Source organism: Syngnathus leptorhynchus, chromosome 21 (assembly GCF_054491065.1).
Source record: "Syngnathus leptorhynchus isolate UIUO chromosome 21, UIUO_Slep, whole genome shotgun sequence".
Classification (NCBI taxonomy): Eukaryota; Metazoa; Chordata; class Actinopteri; order Syngnathiformes; family Syngnathidae; genus Syngnathus; species Syngnathus leptorhynchus.
This window is the reverse complement of record NC_141215.1, coordinates 6427097-6449799: the sequence shown is the minus strand read 5'-3', so window position 1 is coordinate 6449799 and position 22703 is coordinate 6427097. Positions and strand designations below refer to the sequence as shown.

At 50.3% G+C, this 22703-nt stretch overlaps 3 protein-coding genes across 11 annotated transcripts in view; all 3 read right to left on the bottom strand.

The window, feature by feature from the left end:
* The window catches only part of syt1a (synaptotagmin Ia), a 40832-nt gene extending 35579 nt beyond the window's left edge, over positions 1–5253 (bottom strand). For 2 of the 6 annotated variants that reach the window (XM_085901794.1, XM_085901789.1), the window contains exons 1-2: positions 2623–2806; positions 1123–1512 (exon numbers count right to left, since the gene is read on the bottom strand). The gene's annotated coding sequence lies outside the window, so the exon portion shown is untranslated. Of the gene's footprint in view, positions 1–1122; positions 1513–2065; positions 2227–2250; positions 2401–2435; positions 2588–2622; positions 2807–2832 lie in introns of those variants that run through there. The other 4 variants (XM_085901793.1, XM_085901791.1, XM_085901790.1 and 1 more) reach the window with 4 other exon arrangements.
* Positions 5254–5414: 161 nt separating this feature from the next.
* pawr (PRKC, apoptosis, WT1, regulator) lies at positions 5415–14940 on the bottom strand. Its single transcript, XM_085901795.1, has 7 exons — positions 14658–14940; positions 14049–14518; positions 7656–7781; positions 7232–7269; positions 6326–6425; positions 5898–6002; positions 5415–5812 (listed from the first exon to the last, which is right to left on the bottom strand). Exons 2-7 carry the CDS (start codon positions 14415–14417, stop codon positions 5726–5728), a joined length of 825 nt encoding a protein of 274 aa, XP_085757921.1. The 5' UTR covers positions 14418–14518; positions 14658–14940; the 3' UTR covers positions 5415–5725.
* Positions 14941–16201: 1261 nt separating this feature from the next.
* The window catches only part of ppp1r12a (protein phosphatase 1, regulatory subunit 12A), a 36110-nt gene continuing 29608 nt past the window's right edge, over positions 16202–22703 (bottom strand). Inside the window, exons 17-34 of one of the 4 annotated variants that reach the window (XM_085901807.1) lie at positions 22184–22414; positions 22033–22124; positions 21834–21947; positions 21486–21638; positions 21086–21277; positions 20895–21017; positions 20734–20824; positions 20502–20663; positions 20257–20419; positions 19692–19813; positions 19547–19612; positions 19415–19431; positions 19210–19336; positions 19034–19138; positions 18900–18947; positions 18694–18727; positions 18321–18371; positions 16202–16857 (exon numbers count right to left, since the gene is read on the bottom strand). In XM_085901807.1, coding sequence (XP_085757933.1) covers positions 18340–18371; positions 18694–18727; positions 18900–18947; positions 19034–19138; positions 19210–19336; positions 19415–19431; positions 19547–19612; positions 19692–19813; positions 20257–20419; positions 20502–20663; positions 20734–20824; positions 20895–21017; positions 21086–21277; positions 21486–21638; positions 21834–21947; positions 22033–22124; positions 22184–22414 — 1872 coding nt within the window. In that variant the 3' untranslated portion in view covers positions 16202–16857; positions 18321–18339. The other 3 variants (XM_085901806.1, XM_085901809.1, XM_085901808.1) reach the window with 3 other exon arrangements.

Genomic DNA, 22703 nt, shown 5'->3' with positions numbered 1-22703 from the left:
TTTCACGCTTTTGAATGCGTGCGCAGGCCAATCGCTCATCTTCTAATAAGCACACACGCCGTCTCAGGATATTAAAGAAATGCGCTGGGGCCACAAGCAATTTCCTCTTAAGGAAGATGCACAAATGACAGCTGCTAAGAAAGCGCCAGCGGCACTACTTATGTGGGAAGCGGGGAATTTCAACAACAACGCTGGCTTGCGTGGGGGGGGGTAGACATTTATAGACAGAAATACCTCATCTAGTTTTTTCCTCTTCCAATGGTGAAAATGGAACAATTTCATCCACATCAAATATTTGAATCTTGTCAATGTAATTAAGCCAAAAGTGCATCCATTACGCCAAGTGAGACATTTCTGCTTGACTGGCAGACAACTTTGCTCAAATAAATCTTACATTTGGGACATCTGGGAGGTTTTTTTGCACGGTCGCCGCCCTCCCGTCTCCAAGAACGTCAACACAGGCATAGTCTGTGGGAGGGGCGGGGTCAGCGCCGGTCTCCGGACGCTCTTTTGACTCAGTCACCTGGTAACGCTGGGACAGCGTGGAGCTTCCTGGTTAATGTATTCCCGAGGCTGGCGGTAAACAGCTGCACCTGGACAGCCTTCCTCCATCCCTCCCTCCTCCTCCTCACCTTCTCTCGGCTCCCCGTCGAGATGTTGCATCATCTCAAGAGGAGCAAGAATGCTTTCCGGGAGGGAGGCAGGGAGAAGTCATGAAGCTAGTGGACTTTAAAACGCCAAAGTTCAAGCGCTTTTGTGTGTACTAGCCGTCGACTTGACATGGGCACAGGAGGACCACGACTCGCTACGAAACCTTTAAAAGTGAAAACTACACTCGAGTCGCTCGTACACTAGAATCAACAAAGCATTTCCTGGGAAAAGCACAAAAAAAGACAATTTGATGGGATTGAGGAGATGAAAGCTGCCCTCCCCCTCCTCCTTTTCCATTCATCCACCCACCCACACAGCAACACCGTGGTTTCCCCTCGCAACCAGAGACGACCGCACACACACAAAACAACACCGGTCGGGAAAACAAGCCAATAGGGACAGAACCTTTATGCGCAGAGGGAGGGGAAAGAAAAAAAAAAACAGCAAAAAAGGAGTGGTCGCTGCTCTTACCTGACAGATGGCGGCGAGCGCACCTTCCTTGCGGGGAGGCGGAGGCATCTGGAGTTGGAGAGGCAGCAATGCGCCGAGATGGGACACGAGCAAGAGAGGGCGGGTGGGTTGGCAATTCAGAGGCGGAGCCTGGATGCTGATGATCTGTCGCCGGCGACGATGATGACGACACTCAGGGAACGGTTCCTCGGAATCCCTCCAGCATCCCGCGGCAGCGAGCGCTCAGCCGTGATTGGTTGCAGGAGGAGGATGTGAGAGTCCCCCGACCCCTCCTTCACCCGCCATAGCGGACTTGTAAGAACTTGTCTGTGAGTCCCAGGCTCATTTCTCCAGAGAAGCAACATGAAAACCACCTGAAAGGGCGTTGCGTCCCCATGGTGACCTGGAAAGCTGCAAAATGGCAACCACACCAAAAAAAATGTCAATCAAAATCGTGTTAGGAGACTTGAGTACCAAATGAACTGGCCAGATGAAGAAGCAACATCAATTACATAATACAGTATACACAATATTCAATATTTTATCACTATTATACAACGTACAATGATGGCTTGTGGCAGCTAACGACTGTAAGAAAAAAAAATTGTCACAGCGCTCTGAAAGGTCAGGCAGCTCTGTAGCCACAGTCGAATAATCAATCGACTATTTATAGCAACACAACATTTGCAGTCGTAACAATGTGCTCGGACGGCAGTTTTGCACTCGGCTTGACGCAAAGGTTAGCAAGAGACGAGCCCGCACAAAAAGTGACCATGACACATACGTCAAAAAAAAAAACATTCGGCAGTTGATATTTTTCATGGTATAGGAAAAACGATTTAAAAAAACGAAGCCATCATCACCGTGACATCAAGCCCAATGACACTTTAATTACATTTGCAAAATAATGAGGCAATCAATCATGAGGGAATCGACCAGCAGAGACTTGATGAGCGTAACTTACCTTCGAACAAAGTTCCAGGGGAAAAGGAATGTAAACAAGGAGCAAAACGGACATACACGTTGCTCATTACTGGTAACGTGAACTTTAAACGTCAAGAAAACCGTAAAAGCGTTAATTGAGTCCACACAGTACTGTACTACACGACGTATGTGTCCGCCATTTTGGAAACTCCAAGCGCAACTTACCTTCGAACAAAGTTCCAAGGCGAAAGGAATGTAAACAAGGAGCAAAACGCACATACACGTTGATCATTACTGGTAACGTGAACTTTAAACGTCAAGAAAACCGAAAAGGCGTTAATTGAGTCCACACTGTACTGTACTACACGACGTATGTGTCCGCCATTTTGGAAACTCCAAGCGCAACTTACCTTCGAACAAAGTTCCAAGGCGAAAGGAATATAAACAAGGAGCAAAACGCACATACACGTTGATCATTACTGGTAACATGTTAACTTTAAACGTCAAGAAACCCGTAAAGGCGTTAATTGAGTCCACACTGGACTGTACTAGACGACGTATGTGTCCGCCATTTTGGAAACTCCAAGCGCAACTTACCTTCGCCCGCCATTTCGGAATCTCCACATCGGTAATTGGAAGATGGGTGCGCATGCGCACTCCCCACCAACGCTTGTACGGCAAGTCATGGACAAACAACACGACTGCGCATTTTGTATTGTGCATCGTACATTTCAAAACATATAGAGTGTAAAAATGTCGTGGGGAATTACTGTTGCCTCTCCTCTCGAAGGCAAATGAGCACTTTACCTCATTTCCCAAGCCTTCTTCATGTCAGTTCAACAATAGCAGACATACAATGCAATTCCCCTTCTAAATAAATCCAATTAACGCTGCCACTGCTCACATTTGCGCACCAATAGAAATGGGAGCATATATTTCTTTTTTTTTTTCCTAATCCCCCCCAAACTGCACCAGTTAATGGCTCAGGAGATCATGAGCACATTTTCTAATTGAACAAGCTAGCGGCGATGCTATCCGGCCTGTGGTGTCAACACGGGCAGTTAGACAAACTAGGGGCCCCGGACCACCGGAGGACCGTGAGCTGCAGTTTGAAGGGCTGCAGAAAAAAATCCGTTTCTAACTACTACATGAGGGAGCAGTGTGTCAATGAAACCAATCTAAAAATAACGACGCCTCCTAGCTTGGCTTTGGGCCAACAAAAATCTCAGATGGGATTGTGACATATTGTCACCGAAATCTGATATCGCCGCACGGCGATTGAGGTGATGTATCGTCACGGTGCCAACAAGATGCCTCGGGGCAGAATATGATGGGATGCTCCAAACAAGGTCACACAGAGGAGATAGCAGCCTGGCACAGAATTATGGAGGATTATTGTTGCATCTTGATTCTGTCTTTTTTTTTTTTTTTTTTTAAATGCTGTTATGAGCATTTTTATAACATTCCCATTGTCAATTAGCTGAGCTCTCAAAGCCTCTCAAGGCCGAATCATTCCATCTTTTTGTGTGCCACGCAAGGCGCATCGCCTTCACTCAGCCTCATGATGTAGGGTTTATTTTTAGTCGGGCGGGGTCACGTGACACGCAGAGCGCAGCTCCAGGCGAGCGCGGTAACACGCCGTGCGGCTCCAGGTTGCCGAGCCACGTGTACCTAATGTTATGACAGCAGAGAAAGAATTTTTGGGCTGCTAATGATGCGCTGTGGCGATGACCACGTGTGCCGCCGCCAAACAAAAGCGGCAACATTTAAAGAGCCGAAAGCCATTTTATCCCATTTAAAGTGAATATTTGTGTCCACTATCCTCATAAAAATCATAATGGAAAAAAAATTGCAATCTTATTTCCTTCCTTGCGCCTTTTCATCCACCCGCTGCTGCCGCCAAATAAGTCAGGAGGAGCGAGAGCACGAGTGTCATTACGCGTCCATCTATGCTCGTTACGCCGCCACTAATAGAGGGGGGGGGGGGGGCATTATGCAAAGCCACCAGGAGGAAAAATAGGCTTGATGAGACCGCCTCATGCTTTCATGTCTTAACGACTCTCGCACCACTCGGCAGAAAAGATGCTGCAGCGTTGGAATTTGTTATTTTTTTAGGTAAAAATGGAAAATGATTTCTAAATCTGCAATGAAAAATAAAAAAGCTTTTTTTTAACCACAATTAAATTGACTATGTGTATGTCTACTGCACGCACATCCATTGTTTTGCCTGTGTGGACGATTTGGGGCGGGTGACCTCCAACGTGACGCCGCTTGCGCACGTCTCGTCGGCCATTTTGCGTAGTAGCCTAAGAGCAGCTGACAGATGGTTGCCCGTCTGGACCCGCCGTGTGTTGACGCTGCGGCATGCTGACTGGGCACGACGGCGGCGGCGGCGGGAGGAGGAAGATGGCTGTGGCGTCATGGCAACGGCGGAGTGACCTTCACGGCCGAAGCTCCCCGCTCGGCTCGGACTTTGTGAGTCATCCGCCGGCTCTCCTGTGGAAAAACAAAAGCGACAAGTTAGTAGTGGCGCGGGGGCATCAGAAGAAAAAACTTGCAAACACTTACCGGAGGCAATTTTAGTCCTCGGCGCTTTCTTGACTGGCTGGATTATTTGGAGTCGCCGTGTTTCTATTTACTCATGTGATTCATATTTTTGGGATCATTCCCGCTTGTCATGTTTCTTTTCATTGTGGATGGATTATTTCGAGCTCTATTTCAACTCTGGCCCTTTTTGCGATTTATCAGCCGTACCAAAACCGGGCCCGGATGACAAACGCGTGTCAAAGACGGATCGATCGGGGTACGCCGTTGCTGTGGAAACGAGGGGAAGACATCAAAAGGAGGCAATGACTCAAATCCCGCCGGAGCGTCCGGCCACTCGAGCGTGTCGAGCCGCTAAGAAGCTTTCCGTCTGATTCAGTGTCAATTCTAACGCGGACATTTGGCTCTCCATTTCTCCAAAGGATGAAGCGGAAAAGGGCCACCCAAAAACAGGAGAAGAGCGAGTAGCGCCTTCTAATCTCCTCGTTTGACCTCCCGACTGGCTCCAGATTGAGGAGATTGGTGGCGGGATGAAATATGGCCGACAAGATAAAGGCGGCCTATCGCAAGACATCGCCGCCGCTCGCTGCGTTTGGGCTTTTGCCCTGGAAGCTTTTCCGCCGACTTGCTCCAAAGACTGCTGCATTGGAAATTGCATCGCGTCGCCATTTTGTCATTAGCAGAGATTAGATGATGGTGTTTTCAAATGGGATGATTGGCAGGCGGATTGCTCTGACTTCTGAGTGTTTGTGTGTGCGTCGCCGCAACCCGGCCGCCGCCTTGCATTAGCGAGCGCGGCGCTATCATCGCATCCAATTAGACGTAATGAACACAAGCGAGGCGACTGAGGGGAGATAATCAAAGTTTTATTAAACGACTGCATCTTCTGTACACGTATATGCATACTGCAATGCTAAAGCCTTCTTACAAAAAATCGAAAGCATTACAAAAGACAAAGAAGCGGCGAGCTCGTTCCCTTGGACGATGCGTTCAAAGCCCTTGGCTTCGTTTTTCTTCTTCCTCCAAAGCGTAAAATACGGCTTTTTTTTTTTTTTTTTTTTTTAAAGCACATTCCTTATGTGTCCATCTGAGTGCTCCTTATATACAAGATGATTTACATTAAATATGCACGGGGGTGGAGGAAAGGTGGCGTCTTCTACCTGGTCAGCTGACCCACCACCTTCAGCAGAGTTTTGTTCTCCTGCTTCAGCTGCTCGTTCTCGTCTTCAATGTCGTCCAGGTCCTGCCGGGACAACGCGGTGACATTTCCCACTTGAATGGAAGCCGTGAACCCGTTTAGGCGGCCAATGAGAGCGGGCGGGACTCACCCGGTAGAGCAGATCCATCTCCTCTTTGAGCTTGTCAATCAGGTCGTCTTTGTCCTGCTGGGCCTTCAGCAGCCTGCTCTTCTCCTGTCGCTCGTGGGCCAGTTCCTGGAGGAAAGGGGAAAACAAATAAAAGAAGATTTGCTCATTCACAATCGCAATTTGTCCTCTCCACTGCAGATGAGTGCTAATCCGCTTCCATGGCAACCAAAAACATAACCGCCATATAGATATGGAGACATAAAAGCAAGTCTGGGCTTTGAAGCGCCCGTGCGGGTTCAATGCGCCGCTCGTTTGGACAAGTGCCGCCCCGACCCGAGCCGAGCGTGATCAAAAGACACTCGAACCATCGAGAAAACGTCATCATCGTCGTTCTTGTGTGTGTGCGCGTGTGGTTCCAGACACTCCACCAGTGTTGGTGCACCTCCTACCTGCTCTAGCTCCTCCAGCCGTTTCTCCAGACTTGCCGGCCCGGCGTCTCTGACGTGGTGGCCGTGGCGATGCCGGTTCTCCTCGTCCATGCTGCTGCAGCTGTGCCCCCCCCACACACACACACAGACACACACAATAGGGTGAGCGCACCTGCTGCTTGAATGCCATTCCTTTCATAAAAGGCGTGAATCACAAAGTGGTGAAAGGAACAGGTGAGGGGGGAGGGGCGCGTTCAATGAGGCGAGCGTTATCGCCTTTGTCCAAGAGCTTTGCCATGAAGCAATCCTTGGCATATCGGGACGGCCGAGCGAGAGGGGCGGAAGGTTCATTTGATGAGCATTGCCTCCAAAGTCAACAATACTGCAAACAAGACCAGCCGATCAAAGCCAAACGATAACGTCGGGGATTTTTTTTTGCTTCGATTCACCGGCCATTGTGCAACTCCTACTAGTGTGCATCATTGACCACCAGGGGGCAGTATAATAGAGACAAAGGCTCCTGTCTATGCCTTTTTGCATTGTCCGTTAGCATTAAGCTAACGTTGACGTCGGACTAATTACTATGGATTTATTTCTGCAATTTGGCTGCTTACTATATTGTCCGACGTCAATTTGCCCACGCTGGTTTCTTTCACAGCCTTGCGATTTTCGCGTGCTGCTGCTGCTGCTGTCCACTCTGTCATTTCATCAAATGTCAAAGCAAATCTGGACTCCAGTGAACTGGCGCATTTGTCTGGCCCAAACCTTTCCAAGCACATCAATTGCTCCCGGCGCTCCCGGTGAGAGGGTCGGGGTGAGCGAAGGGAGGGGGCTTCCAGATGGCGCCATGTCAACTGACTCTCAAAGCGGCCGTCGGGTAAAAAAAAAAAAAAAGAATTTAAGTGGAGGAAAAAAAACACCTCTTACCTTTTGGTGCGGCTATTGACAGATCTTGCCAGGTTCTCCTGAAATTAGAAACAAAACATGATCTGAAGCAGCTTTTGTGTTGCAAACACCATTTGCAAAAACTGGAAGTCCAAAGAATACAATACGGAACAAACGAGTTATCAAGACGGGCTCAGGAAAAAAAGTGATGAGTGTCCATCAGCCCGGCGGACGCTTCATTCGTCATTCTCGGGGTGACGGCTGCGCCGCATGACCACAAATAAATAGAAACCCGGAGACAAATCTCAGCGCTAGCTCAAAGTGGCAGCGATGACTTCTTGATGTGCCTCGAGCGCAGCGGTGCGTCACGCCGACCGGGCATTTACGCTGATGGATGAAGGGGCGCTTAAGTATGAGCTCCTCTCGCCGTGGTGTCGGCGGGTCCAAAAGCATTTTGTTGACTTACCGCCAAAAGCCCGCTGGCCGGGTCTGCCGTCATGGCCTCGTTCTGGAAGGTGTTGGCCAGGACCAGCTGCTCCTCCTCCCGCTCGTCTTTATCGGGGCCGTCGTCATCGTCCAGCTCATCCAAGCTCTGGCGGGCGGGAAGAAGATAGAAGAAGAATGAGGACACGGGAGACATGAGGAGAACTCAGCAGAGCGCCGAAGCAAAGCGGCGGCCCGAGATAACCTGTGCTTCTAATCCTCTTAAGACACAGGAAGTGAGACGCAGCGGGAAGCTCCGTCCACTTTCCAAACCTTAGAGATCACATTCCCCGTCCCGGTACCACAATTGTGGCTCACTTTGGCGATGAAGTCGGATGGAAAAGATTGGACGGTTCTGAGCATGAAGAAGTCGTTTGATTTGTTTGAAATGCTTGCGGATGTCCCAAACAAACGTTTCCGCTAACGGCTAAAGCGCTAACGGCTGCTAAAAATAGCTTTCTGGCCAATGAAGTCATTTGCGAGGCCTTTCCTGCCAAATGCTTTATCACGTCTCCTCGGGGACGTCTCCGAGCTCCTTCTGGCTCTCACAGCCTCTGAACTTCTCAGTGGAGTCTCAAAGTTGATTTTGGAGCAGGCGGCGTCTCCAAAACGCCTCGCAACCATAAAAGGGATCTTTTGGTCCGTGATGTCATCACGTGCGGCGCGAGATGGACGGCAGACGGAAGATGCGGGGTGACACAATCCAGAACCCGTCCGACTGCTTCCTGTTTACGACAAGCGGCGGGATTCTTCAAAGAATCTTGTTGTTTTTCATCGACTGTAAATAAAAACAGCCGTCGGCGAGTGTGCGACGTGTGCTTTGGACCAGAACGGGCCATTTTAAGACACCGTGGCGTGGCACCACATCTGCTTTGGATAAAGCCAATCTCGTTGTTACATAAGCGTCTGGCTTTTGTTTTGGACATCCCGTCCATTTATCAGCCAGCCAGCGCTTGGAATGTTAGCGTTTGATCTGCTCGGCGTGCGGTGAGCTCGGGCAAAGGGAAAGCGGATCGGGATGCTTTTCACCTCTTTGTTTTGTGAGCACAGAGCTGCCCGAGCGGGTCCGGAGGCCCGTGGGCTTGACAGGAAGTGCTTCTGTGTTTTGTCTGACCTCCAATCTTGTTTTCACGTCTTCCTTTCTGCTCCGAGGTCTTTTGCTGACGGCCCGAAGCGGATATTCTCAAAACATTTGGAGTGGATGAGAAGTCGCTGAACCGGTTTGCTTTTGGGGCGAGGAAGGATTTGAAAAGCCGCGGAATGTCATGCAAAGAAATGAGATGATGAAGTGGTAGCGGCAGACAAAAGCGGCAACATCTCGCGGCTCAGGCCGGATCGGCGAACCCAAACGCTCGACCCCCCCCCCCAAACTCGTCTTTGAGTGAACTTTAGAAACGTCTGCCAGCGAGCGGCCTTGGACTCTCCCGTCCGAACGTGTTTGTGTCACCTCGGCCTGAAGTCAAACATATTTAACTTGCGCTGTCACTGACCTTCCTTCTCTTTGGGCCCCAAACATTGCAAAACGGGCAAGCTCGGAACATTTGGCCGGCGCGTAATTGCCGTCTCGGAATCCACCGAGCAAGGAACAAAAAGATTTGATGAGCAAAAAAAAAAAGCCAGAAATGCCGGCTGCCTCGACGGGGCTAAAAAAAGATGAATCACCTCCGGATGCTTTTGAGCGTTGGCGTTGCAAAAGCGGCCCCCCGCCGAGACGTTCCGCCGCTTGGCGACGCGCAGGATTATGAAGACACCCGCCGAGCCGGCGATTGATTACGGGGATCGGGAAGACAGCTGTTGAGAAAACAAAACGGGCCCTCAAGGCAGCACTGGCGGCCTGAGGCCACCTGGTGGCGCTGTTGGCCAATAAACAACAAGTTGCATCTATTTTAAGAAGCTTATTTTGGACTTTAAAACAGTAGGTTGACTTTTGTTTATTCACAGTTGAAATTTTGTCAATCATTGATGAGAAATGAAATAAGAACTCAGCACACAATGTCCAAATTGGAGCCAGACAGCCATTTTGCTTGGCTGCTGTCACGTGACTCATTAGTGTGACAAAGTCTCTTGCGTGAACGGGAGCTGGCGTGCTAAATTTGGCGCTCGCACCCTCTCTGGGAAGAGCATTGGCTACGTTTAGAGGCGCGCTGAAATATAGGAAAGCAGAAACAGGTCGTGACGTGCGTTACAACGTTCAGCTAGCGGCCCGACCGACCGGTCGGGCGCTCGCTCGCTCGTTCCCTCGGGGCCGCCTTTGCTCGAGGCCGCGTCATGTTGTTCACCGGGGCCGCGGTGTGACTACGTGCCCGCTTTGAGCATACCAGCCAAAAAGCCAACGCGGCGTTATTATTATGATCAAACAAGAGCAAAGTGGCCAGGAATGCACCCCCCGAAAAATGTGCAGATGGAAAATAAATCTGCTTTCCGTGGAACGTATATATCATCCCTACGTGGAAAGAGAAGCACAGAGAGGCTCGCCGGAGGGAAAGGTAATCCTCGTGCGGAGGCGATCCCACTTTCAATATGAGAGGAATGCCAATCAAGTGCCAGTTGATCCCGGCCGGCCGGCCAGAAACAGGTCAAATCCAAAATGGCCACGGCCAAAGCAACAAATGATCCAATCGAGGTGGAAATGAAGAAACACGGCGAGACAAACGGAGCACAGATGTCACCGGCGGCCTCTTTTGACTGCTTCATTTCATTTCCTGCGTGTCTGCTGCACTCCAGCGCTAACAAACAATTAGCTCACATTAGGCCAGATGTGAAATAAGCGCTTTGATTCCATGCCCGGAAATTGAATAAGTGCTGCTTAACGCATCAATCTGCTGTGCCCGTTTCAAACAAGCTCATTAGCTTCATAAAAAGCCAATTAACTGGAAGCCTGGGGGGCGGGGGGGGGGGGGGGTGTTATCAAACGACAGTGTGGAGATGCACGTTGACCCCCGGCCGAGTCGATCATTCACAGCTGCGTCAATAAACAACCACGCTAGCTTGGAATTAGCCTGGGTTGCTAGCGGAAAGTGCGCATGCAACAATTTGACCTGAAATGAACGATTCCAGTTCCAAAGGATTTGTTTGTGAGAGAAGGCGGCGCTTGTCGCCGAGCTCCCGACATTCTTTCAGCTTTTTCCCGAAAGAGGAAGGCGAGCGAGCGATCGAGCGAGCGTAACGCCGCACTTCCTGTTTACACGCAAATGCTGACTCAGCGGCCTTCCCAAGAAACACAAGGGGAGCAATCTCGCTTAGTGACTGACGGCCATCGCTGATCCCAAGTGGGGATGAAGAGAAGCGGCGACTCCATTTCCTTCTCCCTTCACCATGGGAATGTTGTGACTCAGCCGCTAATCCGTGCCAAAGCGGAGCGGGGAGAACAATAGGTCACAGGCGATCTGGTAAAACATGTTTGATGCGCTACGAGCAGGAGGCGGGGCCAAACCGCAACATCCAGATTAAGTCTGCGGTGTAAACGTTGAAAAGTTATTATTATTTATTTCTATTCACGCTTCCTCGGGAGCTCTTGAGCAGCTGAGTGGAAAAACAAAACAAAAAAGGCTCCCGTTTGTTTGGACGGCGAGGCCCGCAGCTTAGCACGTTTCCTCCGCACACTTTCCCTTTTCCGCTTTATTTTGGATTCCTTTTCAGGACGGGCTGCCCGATTTTGAGTGAAGTGGAATTTTCCTCTTTTGTGTGGCACGTGACGATGGAGCCAAAGGTGCATGCTAACTATGCTAGAATGCTAAGACGTCACACGCGCTCTTCAAGCGGCCACCTGTGTGTGGCTCTTTTCCATCTCGTTTGCCGCGGAAAGAATGTGAACCTGAAAATGTGAGGGTCAACCGCCTTTGTCATTCATGAGAAGGCCCGCTACGGAATAATCATCTGCTTCAGAAGAAAAAGTCGACGTCGGCGACCCCCCCGGGCGCCCTGCACGTCCGTCGCAAATAAAAGCTTGGGATTGAGAGAGAACGAGAGAGAGAGAGAAAGTGAGCGAGCAAGAGTTTTGTTCTGTAATGGACATCCTTGGAAGAAGCCCAAGCACTCATCAGGCTGTGTGGGAGGAAGACAAAGCCCACGGAGGGAAGGAATGTGTGCTCGGGCGGCAGCGGAAAGGCCAAAGCCCGGCTTAAGAAGACAATCCTGAATTGTAGCGCACCAACCGGCGAGGCTGCTTTAAAAACATTTGGACACGCTCGGGAGAGGAAAAACAACACCAAAAATAATGGCAGCACTTCAGACACCCAGCGCCTTTATCCAGTCGGGTCGTAATTGGGCTCTCGGATCTTAATTGGAGGGTATCGCTTTGAGTCCAAATTGGCCTCGTATCGGGATTTGGATAAACGGAGACCGAATCGTCTCGTTGTAAAACGGCAGCTGACGAGGAACGAAGACGGGCGGGCGTCCCGCCGTAGCGGGCGCCGCCTGTCACACGGTGCTAGGAGGGGATGATTGCTGGCTTCCTTCCGGCGGAGCGCTTTTTATCTCGTCTTTGAAGCATCACTCGGGGAAGGGAGCTTTGCATACAAATCAGGCAGCCGGGCCCGATTAACGGCGCCTCGCTTGGCTGAATGACGCTCAAATGAGTCTTGTTCGGCGCAGGTGGACGATGGAATCCGGCGCCGCGCGATGGGGAGGCCGCTTATGAAAAACGCAGTGCACGGCACGTCCACTAGAGGCATCGTCGCAAAAAAGGCATTTGAGGGCGTTCTTTTTCTTAAAGAGAGTCAATGAAATATTACACAAGGCAGAGATTTCCCGGGGCTGGTGCCGCTGGCCCAAATGTCGTTAGTCGACCGAGTGAACAGCGACAGAGCTTTAGTGTGCGCGTCACGCACACATCGCCTTCCGTTACGGTGCGCCTCACAAATTTTGCACCAAATGGCGAGCTTCGAATTCTGGAGTCAAAGCAAGTCACCGGTAACGCTAATGTTTGTGCAGGAAGGTCAATGGAAAAAAAATAAAAAGTGTGGCATGTCAACATAATCCCACTTGCCAAGTGCAAGCGGCTCCCAAAGGCCTGATGATTATGAGCCGCCTGATTGGAGCTGACTGGCAAAACCAGGAAAGGAATGTCCCACAAGCCTTCCCGCTTCCTCACCGCGTGCCCCCCCCCTTCCCCAACCCGGACACAATGTTCCCTGATAACCACACAGAGGCAGAGAAAAACGCCGAATGAGGTCATCAATATGCAAATGAGCCGAGTCGGGTGAGACGAGGACACGGGGAGTTGATTTGACGCCCGCCTCGTCGGGTCTGACCGATTCACGCTCCTTCCAGCACCCAATATTACGACCCCGCAAAAAAAAAAGCTGATTCAACTTTTAAATGCGATGACGTGCTCGCTTCCTGGTGAAAGCCTTGGCGGAGGTTACTAAAAGGTGAAAATGAGAAGCGGACATTTTTGGTTGACTTCCTGCTTCCCCACTGGGAGTGTGACTCAGCACCTTGTTGACACTCCACACACGCACACACACACAAAATGGCGTCGGAGAGCGTCTCTTAAAATGAACGTTTTGAGCAATATTAGCTGCAAGTTTTAGCAAGATGCTAACGAGGCGTTAACAGCGACACGCCCTTCTGCACGCTAATTAACACATTCTTTGGCCCCGATTACAATTCATACAAACGTCACACGCAGCAAGGAAACTTTTTTTTTTTTTTACAAGGTAAAGGCGGGAACCTACACTATGTCAACTTTCACTATTGGTGTCTTGATGACATAAGATAAGGAGCGGACAGATAAGGCGGGTTTTGCCAGACTCAACAGATACTTTCCAACAGAAGCAATCACGCAAGACTTCACGCCTTTTTAGATATGCAAAAGGATTGTAAATTTTAAAAATCATGATCATACTTATTTAAAAGTGCTCCCTCCATTTATTTTGGTTGCTTTTGCCCTTTTTCTTCCTTTTTCTCCCTGCTTGGCCAACATCTGCAGGCTGCTTTCATTCCTCCAAACAACGGCAACAGATTAGAGCGGACACATGTATGGCAGGAATTTGGTGGGGGGGGGGGGGGGGGGGGGGGGGGGAAACAACAGCTCCTCCTGGCCACAATTATTTATGGAGCCACAACACAAACGCTGGCAAGGAACACGTCTACGCGAGAGCTCGCAAATATTACAGGAAAAGTGAAACTCGTTGCCAAACCTAACAATACAGCAGAAATGCCTTTCCTGGGATTTAGAAACATTTTATGCCATTTTTTTAAAAGATTGATGTTTTCAATGACTGTTTACTGGGCATGTCAATAAAACACTGATTGAAAATAACCTTTTTAAAACATTTCAATGTATTTAGGGAGGTTTTTTTTTTTTTACAATAAATGCTAAATACATAATCCAACCAAATGGAAGATTTTGGCAGGTGTCTGTTAAACTGACCTCATTGGACGGCATGCTGACGACACCCGTTGACCTCCTCTTCTCCCTCAGCTTCCTCTTCTCGATCTGCCCTTTGCCCTTCCTGGCGCTGGGCCCGCTGCTTTTCTTCTCCTTGCTCTTCCCAGGCGACGGGCTTTCCCCGTCCGGCTCGTCGCCGTCCGACGTGCAACCATCCGGTGAGCCGCCCTTCGCCGGCTGCTGTTGTTCGTTCCCCGAGGAGGAGCCGCCGCCGCCGCCTCCGCTACTGCTCCCGGCCCCGGAGGCGGCTGCGATGTCCCCGAGCATTTTGGCTCTCATCTTCTCCCGTTTAGCCTTCCACTCCTCCAGGAAGTCGGTAGTGGCGCTCGACTTGAAGCCGCCAGTTGCCATGCTCGCTTTTACTGGCTCGTCTTCGTCACTTTCAACAAGTTTTGACAACTTTCGACTCCCCTAAACTAGTCGCCGCATTCCTTGAGCGAGTGTCCCGAGAGCTGGTGGCATGCAAAGCGGAAGGAAGGAAGGAAGAAAGAAAGAAAAAAAGCCTTATTTGAGTTGTAAACGCATAAAAAAGTAGTGAAAGTGAACTTTTGGCAAATATTTCGACGACGCCAAATTTCGTTGGCTACTCACCTGCAGGTGTCAGGTTGTTGACTTCCTCCAACTCGCACATCGGATCTTCCTTCCTTCCTTCCTTCTTTCTTTCTTTCCTTCCTTGCTTTCCTTGCGACCAGGTGTGCGTGCTGCCGAGTGCTCGCCTGACTTAGTGGCGCTGTTGGAGCCGCCGCAGCAGCTCCCTCTGCTCTCCGGAGCGGCGGCCCGAGTCCGGAAATGACCGATGATTTCCGAGTGGAGCCGAAGTGCGCTTGGAAAAGCAACAGCGCAAGACACGCTCGAATGTGACATTTAAGAGCTAATAAAGCAGTGGGAAATATGGTGAGCGTTTTTACATGAACGTTCGCAATCGATAAAGTGCTTGGAGTCTTGTTTATCTTTGTTTTACCCTCCATGAACGTGCTACTGCTCAAATTCGCCCCATAATCCGGCATAATTGCAACCTGGTGACGTCAATTATTATGATCATTAAATAAAATGCAAGTGACCGGAATGTTTTGAGTCATTTGGGCCGAGTGACTACAAAGGCAGCGCTCCCACGGTAACGGGTTAGCACCCAGCTAATCATTTAATTTGAATGAGTCATGAGTCTCAGCAATGTGTTTTTAAAGCTCAAGTTGTGCATTAATCATGTCCCGGAATGCAACATGAAGATATTCAAGGAATGTTAGCTATGTTTAGCATACTAAACAAGTAGCGCAAAATAAACGCACGATGATGTGAAAGAAGTCAAAATGTGCTATTTAACTGAGTGATTGGCTTATTTATTTTTTGATTGTATTTGTCCAAATTAGCACTTCAGTGTTGCGTTAAATCACAGATTACCAAACATAGGCAAATCAACAAATAGGTGATGAAATACCGCCCCCTTGTGGGTGCATTCGAGTATTGCATTATACAAGAAAACTTTTTTTTTTTTTTGGGTCCCTTTATTTTTAAATCCATGCTGCTTGGAGAGTTAAAAGTTTTAACAAGTGTGAATAGAAAAATGAGCAAGAGATGAACTTTACAATGTACAAGTTTATTTTAATGAACTCTTCAGTGGTTGGTAGTCACAGCACAGCTTGCATGTATTAAGCCACACACCTATTTTACAAGAAAAAAACAAAACAAAAACAAAACAAAGAATAAAACACAACCAGAGTCGATGGTCATCATTCTCAGTCTATTTGCAGTGACTTACTTTTTTTTCTCTTCCACTAAAATATGCTTAATAATAAAAAGGCCACTGAAATACATCAAGGTTGGCGTGGAATATTTCAATGGTGTCTTTTGGACTCGCGGTGTCGACAGTGCACATAGACTTTTTTGTAAAACAGAGTCTTGAGAGTCGTTGGCTAGAATACTAAATGTTAACGAAAAACAGAAAAGCACTCATCCAAGTTAGTGAAAACAAAGAAAGTGAAATGGGGTCAAGCAGTTTTTTTTTTTTTTCAACACTTTCTTTGAAGAAAAAAAAAACAAAACACTGTCGGCAGTCCCGCTTTGAAACCTGACACTTTTTGCCTTTCATAATCGAAAAAAAAAAAATTAAAATACAATGGAAAGAAAAAGACACCTGCTTGTCCTGTGTGGAATTGGTATACTTTTAATAGTAACAGACTCAGCATGTGCTGCTTTCAAACAAACATACAGCCTTATGTAAATACACACACGCATACACACACACATTATATATAAATGTGTATACACACGTGTGTATTTACACTCGGCACCTCCTAAAACAAGGTGACAAATACAGAGTAGTGACTGCACGCGTGCGGAATTAAAAAAAAAAAAAATTGACCCTTCTCAGGGAGAGGAAGAAAAAGGGAACGGCACACTTACAACAGGAGGATGTAAAAGGCGGCGTGGCACAAATCAAATCAGGTGTTAATTGTCATAATAATAATAACAATAATAATAATAATAATAACAATTGTTCCTCAAGAGCGTTCCTCTTTATGTACAACTAAGGCTTACTGGTTAAATAGACGTCGGCTTGTAAACGGTGGGGATGGAGAAAAAAAAAAAAAAAAAAAAAAAAAGTCTGATGTCTCTTGCAATTCAATCTAAATGTGCAATTCCATTAGTCACTGGCAGAGGGGAGGAGGCGGTGGGGGTCTTGGTGGGGTCTGGGTGGGGGTTTGCTCTACTTGGATAGCTTGCTAATGACTCGAATGAGCGCCCCGTTCTCATCCTTTAGCCTCTGGTTGTCCGCTTTCAAGTCGGGGAGCGTCTGCGAGGGAACAACAAAAGCGCTTAGACAAGTTAGGACCACAAGAGGGCGCTAAAACCAACGCTCACTGCAAATGATAAAAAAAAAATTAAAAAAAATGGATCGATCGAAAAGTCACGCATGCACACAACCAGATCCGGCAACTCAGACCCAACTTAAGATAGATCACAGCAATTCTGAAACAAAAGGGGTGGGGGGGCTCAAAGTGCCCACGCCATCACTGCATCACGTGACGTGTGGACAAAAGTACTTTGAGCACGTTACATGATTGAATCTCAACAAAAAGGGGGCCAAACAAAATGGCCCCAATTCACCAAGAGGGACTCAAATGGCGGAAAGGGGGTCTTGTCACTTCATGCGAGCCAAAGACACTCAGACTACAAACTACAGAGGCCCACTTTCATTTGCGTGCACGTTGGGCCGGAATTGTGCCGACAAAGGAAAGTGTTCAACTAGAGATGGGCGAAAAAACTGTGTACCGCTTGGCCGCCGGTTGATACATTGTTGGTGTTCTACTACGGTGACTGAGTAGTCAGGTTTGGAGGGGGTGGAGCCAAGTCCGGCGAGTGACACGAGTGTCAGTAAACGTCGGTGTGGCGTCTCACCGCCTCATTTGGACACAGCGCTGCAGTAACGTTGCGCCGATTGAAGAAAAAAAATAAAAACATCCCGAGTCAAGGTTTTTGGTCAAATGAGTCGCCCAGCCCTAGTTGGCACCGAGAGAGCCCCTCCTCAGGCAAAACACCAACAACCGCAGGGAGGTGAAAACCAGTCTGGCACCTGTGGGCGGGGATGGGGCACGAATGGATGGTGGGGGGGGGGGGGGGGGGCAAGGGGGAAAAGGGGGAGGCGTGGCCGGCTTTTAGAGGTCGACGGCGGGCAGCTGGCTGCAGGCGGCCTGCGAGAGCTTCGCCACCACGCGGGCCAGCGCCCGGTTCTCAGCCTGCAGCCGCTCCTTAACCTGACGCAGAGTCTGAACCTGCTTTACCTGGGGGAGGTTCTGCGGGGGGAGGGGAGTCCCACGCGGCAGCCCAACGACAACAACAACAAGAAATGAGGCGGACAACGAGAAGAAAAAGGAGGACAAGAAGCAGACAGGAGGGAGGAGCACATTAATAGAAGAAGGAAGCCACAAGAGACAGAAAAAGAAAGGTTGTTAGAAAATGGAGGACACATTTTTGGACCCGTGAGGACTCACTTCAACAACACACATCAATTCAAAAACAAGTCATCATTCTACAAGGCTATCTAAAGACTCAACCCAGGCTCTACACCGCCCCCTTGTGGCGATTGACAGAATTTTGAAGGGTACCAAAACAAGCGAGTCCCGTACCACTTGTTGGACCTGAAAATTTAAATGCTAAAAAAAATAATAATAAAAACTTTAAAAAAAAAAAAAAAAATGAATATTTCATTCTTTACCCCCAAAAATAAACCAATCAAATCATTCAAGAAGAAATTACCTTGAGTTCCTCCTCCATCTCAGAAATTTTCCTTTCGAGCGCTCGTCTTTCCTGTGTGGGGGTGGCAAAGATGACAGTTACATTTTTGGGGGGTGCGCTGACGTCGGCAAATCCAGCGGTGCCAAATGATGCGCACGCACACACACGTGAGGCATCTACAAGCCATCAACACACTCTGTGATCAACACGTGGTCCAAGTGATTTTTTTTTTTTTCTTTCAGTCTCAGCTGCTTAAAAAAAAAACCATGCGCCCTCACGCACACAAACAATATAGCGCTACATAGACATGTATAGAAGGCGTCTGGACGAGTGGTGGCTTGACAAAAAAAAGGAGGATAGACAGATAGACAGCAGCAAAAAGGTCAAGTCATACCAGCGGCCAGTTGATACTGAGACCTGCTCGTTACCTTGAGATGTATTCAAAAGATAATCATGTGTCAAATATTGCGAGGGGATTCCATATCCACAACAACCTATAGCTAAGTGCTACTCTTTTGACCCTTTCTAATCCTCAGATGATGTATGGGATGTTGCAAGTGCCATGAAAAGTTTGAGGAGCCACTTTTTGGCGCCACTGACCCTTTTCTCCATCTCAAGCTGCGACCTGTCGGCGTAGCGTTCCTGCCTCTGCAAACACAGAGCGGAGCGGAGCGGAGGAGGGGTGAGCTCGCAAATGTCAACGTTTGGCCGCGAGGACGAGAAGGAGGAAGCACCTGCGTGGCTTTTTCCAATTGCAGCTTCAAGTCGGCCAGCTCCAGGTCCGTGTCGCGTAATTGCGCCTTCAGCTTCTCGTTCTCGGCCAAGATCTGCTCGTAGAGCTGCGGCGGGGAAAGCGCGCGTTCAAACCGGGCGGGGCGAGGGCCACCCCCGAAGCGTTCCTCGGCTCTACCTTCTTGTAGTCGGTGGCGTCGTCTCTGTCCAGCCGGCTGGAGTACGTCCTGCGACTCTCGCCGTAGCTGCGGCTGAGCAGCGAGTCGTTGCGGTCCAAGGAGGACGCCGTGGTGCCGCTGCCGTTTCTGAAACGCCGGCGGCGCACGTCAGAAGGCGGGCCGGGCCGGCGCTCGCTCGCTCGCTCGCACACACACTAAACTCACCTGGACAACCTGTCCACCTGGGGGGAAACACAAGAAAGCCAACGTTGAATATTTTAACGGCCCGTGGAAGCCAAGTTGGACTTTCTTTTGGACTGAGGGTGAATGTGAAAAGAAAACGAAAATAGCAGTCACCTGCGCTTCTCCCTTGATGCTGCCGTCCTCCGAGTCGGACTGCTGCTCGGGCTCGTTGTCATGGCCCTGCAAGGATGATGACGACGGCGCACGTAAGAGCGCGCTTTATGACCCGCGTTAAAGGAGGGAGGGGCTTGTGTCTTACATCTTGAGTCCAGAAGGAGACGCCGGTGGATCGCCGCTTCTCGCGCGGCCGCCTGCGCTCCCGGATGGAGCGAGGCTGGGACTTGTCGTCGCCTTCTTTCTCCTCTTCCTTTTTGTCCGCTTCTGAAGACAAAAGCGCGCTTCCTATTTAATCCTTGCTCGTTCTCGTTTTCTCATACATACGGGTTGAAACGAGCACACTCTGCCTCTTTTTGTACTGTCCAAAAAATCCCCAATGAATCACTCCGGCCGGGCTGGTTTTCCACAAAAAGAGCAAAATAACAAAAATGATGACACGTGCTGTGACCGTATTCTGAGCTTTGACATGATTGCTAAAGGTTGGGGGGGGAAAAAAAAAAAAAAAAGTCCTCACGAGGGAAGAAGCGGGCTTTGTCACAGGAAGACAAAGCGGCGAGTGTTTTCTTTCAGATCAACGCGCTGCGGCGACCTTCTATTATTCTCCCGAGAGGCTTTACCCAATTTCCAGTCAGCTCTGACAAAAAAGCGCCGTTGCGGAGTCAAACTAAGAGGATTATCGCGCTTTGCGCTGCGAGGGGAGCGCCGACCTTTCTCGGTGTCCCTGGAGGAGCGGCCGTAGGAGGAGGAGATGCCCGTCAGGCTGTTGGGCCTGTTGAGGCAGCCGGGGCCGGAGGTCGGCGCGGCTCCCGAGTAGGACGGGGCCGAGGCGGTGCCGAGCGTGGAGATGGAGGACGAGGTGCTGCGGTAGCGCTGTTGGCAAACACCAAATAGATGCCCGCTTACACGTTGCAAAGTCAAGTGTGGCTAAAGGGGCCGTGCGTCGAGAACGTACGTCTTCAAAGCTGCGGTACTTTGGCCGATAGTCGTCCTCCTTGGATTCGTACTCCTTCTCCTCCTGCTTCTCCTTGTCCTGCTTCTCCTCCTCGCGGCTCTTTGGGGTGCGACTCCTGCCGATGGTCTTTTCAGCCTCTTGCAGGTCGGTCAGAGTGACGCCCTGTCAAAGAAAAAACAACTTAGCTTATGATTGTTGTTTTTCCTGGGGGCGGGGGCTTCAATCGACACACCTGGGTGGACCTCCTCGACTGGCGGGCCTGTCGGGAGCGAGCTTTCCTCTGCGATTCGGACTCCTCGTCTCGTACGGGTGTCAGGTACGACCTACAAAGAAAAAAAAGGGTTTCGGGTGAAGTCAATAAGGACGAGTATTTTTAGTCTTCCCGGTGTTTACCTGCGCCGTTCGGGGCCCGTGCCAATGGCGGGGATGGTGGAGCCGGTGTTTACGGTGGGGATGACCGCGGCCGACTCGCGCTCCTTGTCTTTTTCCCGTTCCGCACTCTCCTCTGACCAGTACCTGTCGGAAGGGCGCCCGTTAGATATTTTCTATGGCGCTGCCGCCTTCGGAGACAAATTCCGGCCTACCTGCTGGTGAGACTGGTGGAGCCAGTGCGGGTGGAGGCGGAGCCCAGGCCGGAGAGCAGGCCGCCGCGGTGGCCCATGGGTGAGGTAACCGATGATGAGGTGGTGGTAGTCGTTGAGGAGGAGGAGGAGGCGGCCGAGGTGGGGGTGGTCGTCGAGGAGCTCAAGTCGTCGTATCGTCTGCCAAAAGAGCTGCTGCGGAGCGGAAAAATGCGCAAAGTCAGCAACGGGACACAACTTGCTTCCTGTTCGGGGCTTGATTGTTTAGCATATGTATTTGATTGTACTTCGAGGTTGCTGAGATGTGTGCACCACCACAACAACAACAACAAGCGAAGGGCTGCTGTTAATGGCAGACAAAAAGAGGAAGCGCTCGCGTGCGGCATGGGGCTTCGGAGTGTACCTGCGGTAAATGCTGTACGACTGGTAGTGGGAGGAGGGCGGCTGCCAGGGTTTAGTGTTACAGGTGTTAGGGTCCAAGCTGGAGGTGGACGAAGACTTGGCCGGCACGTCCCGCGTGCTGCCGCTCCGCCCTAGCGCTAGCGTGTGGGACGTGCTGGCGAGGGGGTGGCGGGCGGGCGGGCGAACGGGCGGGTGATGGGAAGAAGCATGTCAGCAGTGGCGGCGCACGCACACACATCCATATACAGATATAAAGACAGACACATTGGCGAGCCACTCTTGTCGCATCGAAAAAAGCCTCGCCGTGACACGTGCAAGCGGCAACACGACCGCTCCAGCCTTTGCTTACCTTCGCTGGTAGCTGGAGGTTCTGTTGGTGGTGCCGCTTCCTTCGTTGTTCTTGGTGTCGTCGTCCCAGCGCCGCCGGGTGTACGAGCCGCTGCGGTTCAGTGCGGTCGAGTCCCTGCGGAGACGCAAGCCGGCCCGCTTGATACGGCTCTCGTTGCGCCGATTGTTTCTCGAACCCTCCCTCGGCCGCTTCAGCCCACCTGTTTTCCTTCTCGTCGATGTCCGATGTACTGGCCAGCCTCCTGGGAATGGTCGGCGCCACGTAGGCCAGCCGCGTTCCCTTGTCTTTCTCCTGCGCAAAGTTGCAGAGTTAGCGCCACGTTGAGTAAAGGCTTAATCTTTCAGTCTGACCTTGTCTTTGTCTCTGTTGTCCAGCGAGGAGGAGAGGCGCGGACTGGAGGCGGAGCGCATCACCCCCGCCGTGGCGTCCTTCTCCCGCTGCGCCTCTTTGGCGGCCGTGATCTCCGCCAGCGCCCCGTAGCTGCCAGTCTTGCGCAGGCCCAGGCGCCACGACGCCGGCGACTCGTCCTTACGTTCCTCTTCCACTTTGGACGAGATCTTGGCGCTGAGCTGAGTGGCGGCCTGCGAAGAACGACGCCACGTTAGGTGCAATTTCAGGAGAAGGGCTCATCCGGGTTAAGGATCGGGTCTTCATGCCTGTTACATCGACTCTAACTGTACTTCTTCCATCGTGGCCGAGTTGGGAGCAAGTCACATTTGTGCAAGTTAGTCTTCACCTTTAAGTCGCAATTGAGTTCGTAAAGCAACACACAAGCCACGCCAACAAAATGCGACATCACGCGGATTTAAAAAAAAAAAGTGGGTAAGGTGAGTGCTCGTCAGTTCTGAGGTTCCGGTTCTGAGGTGGTTT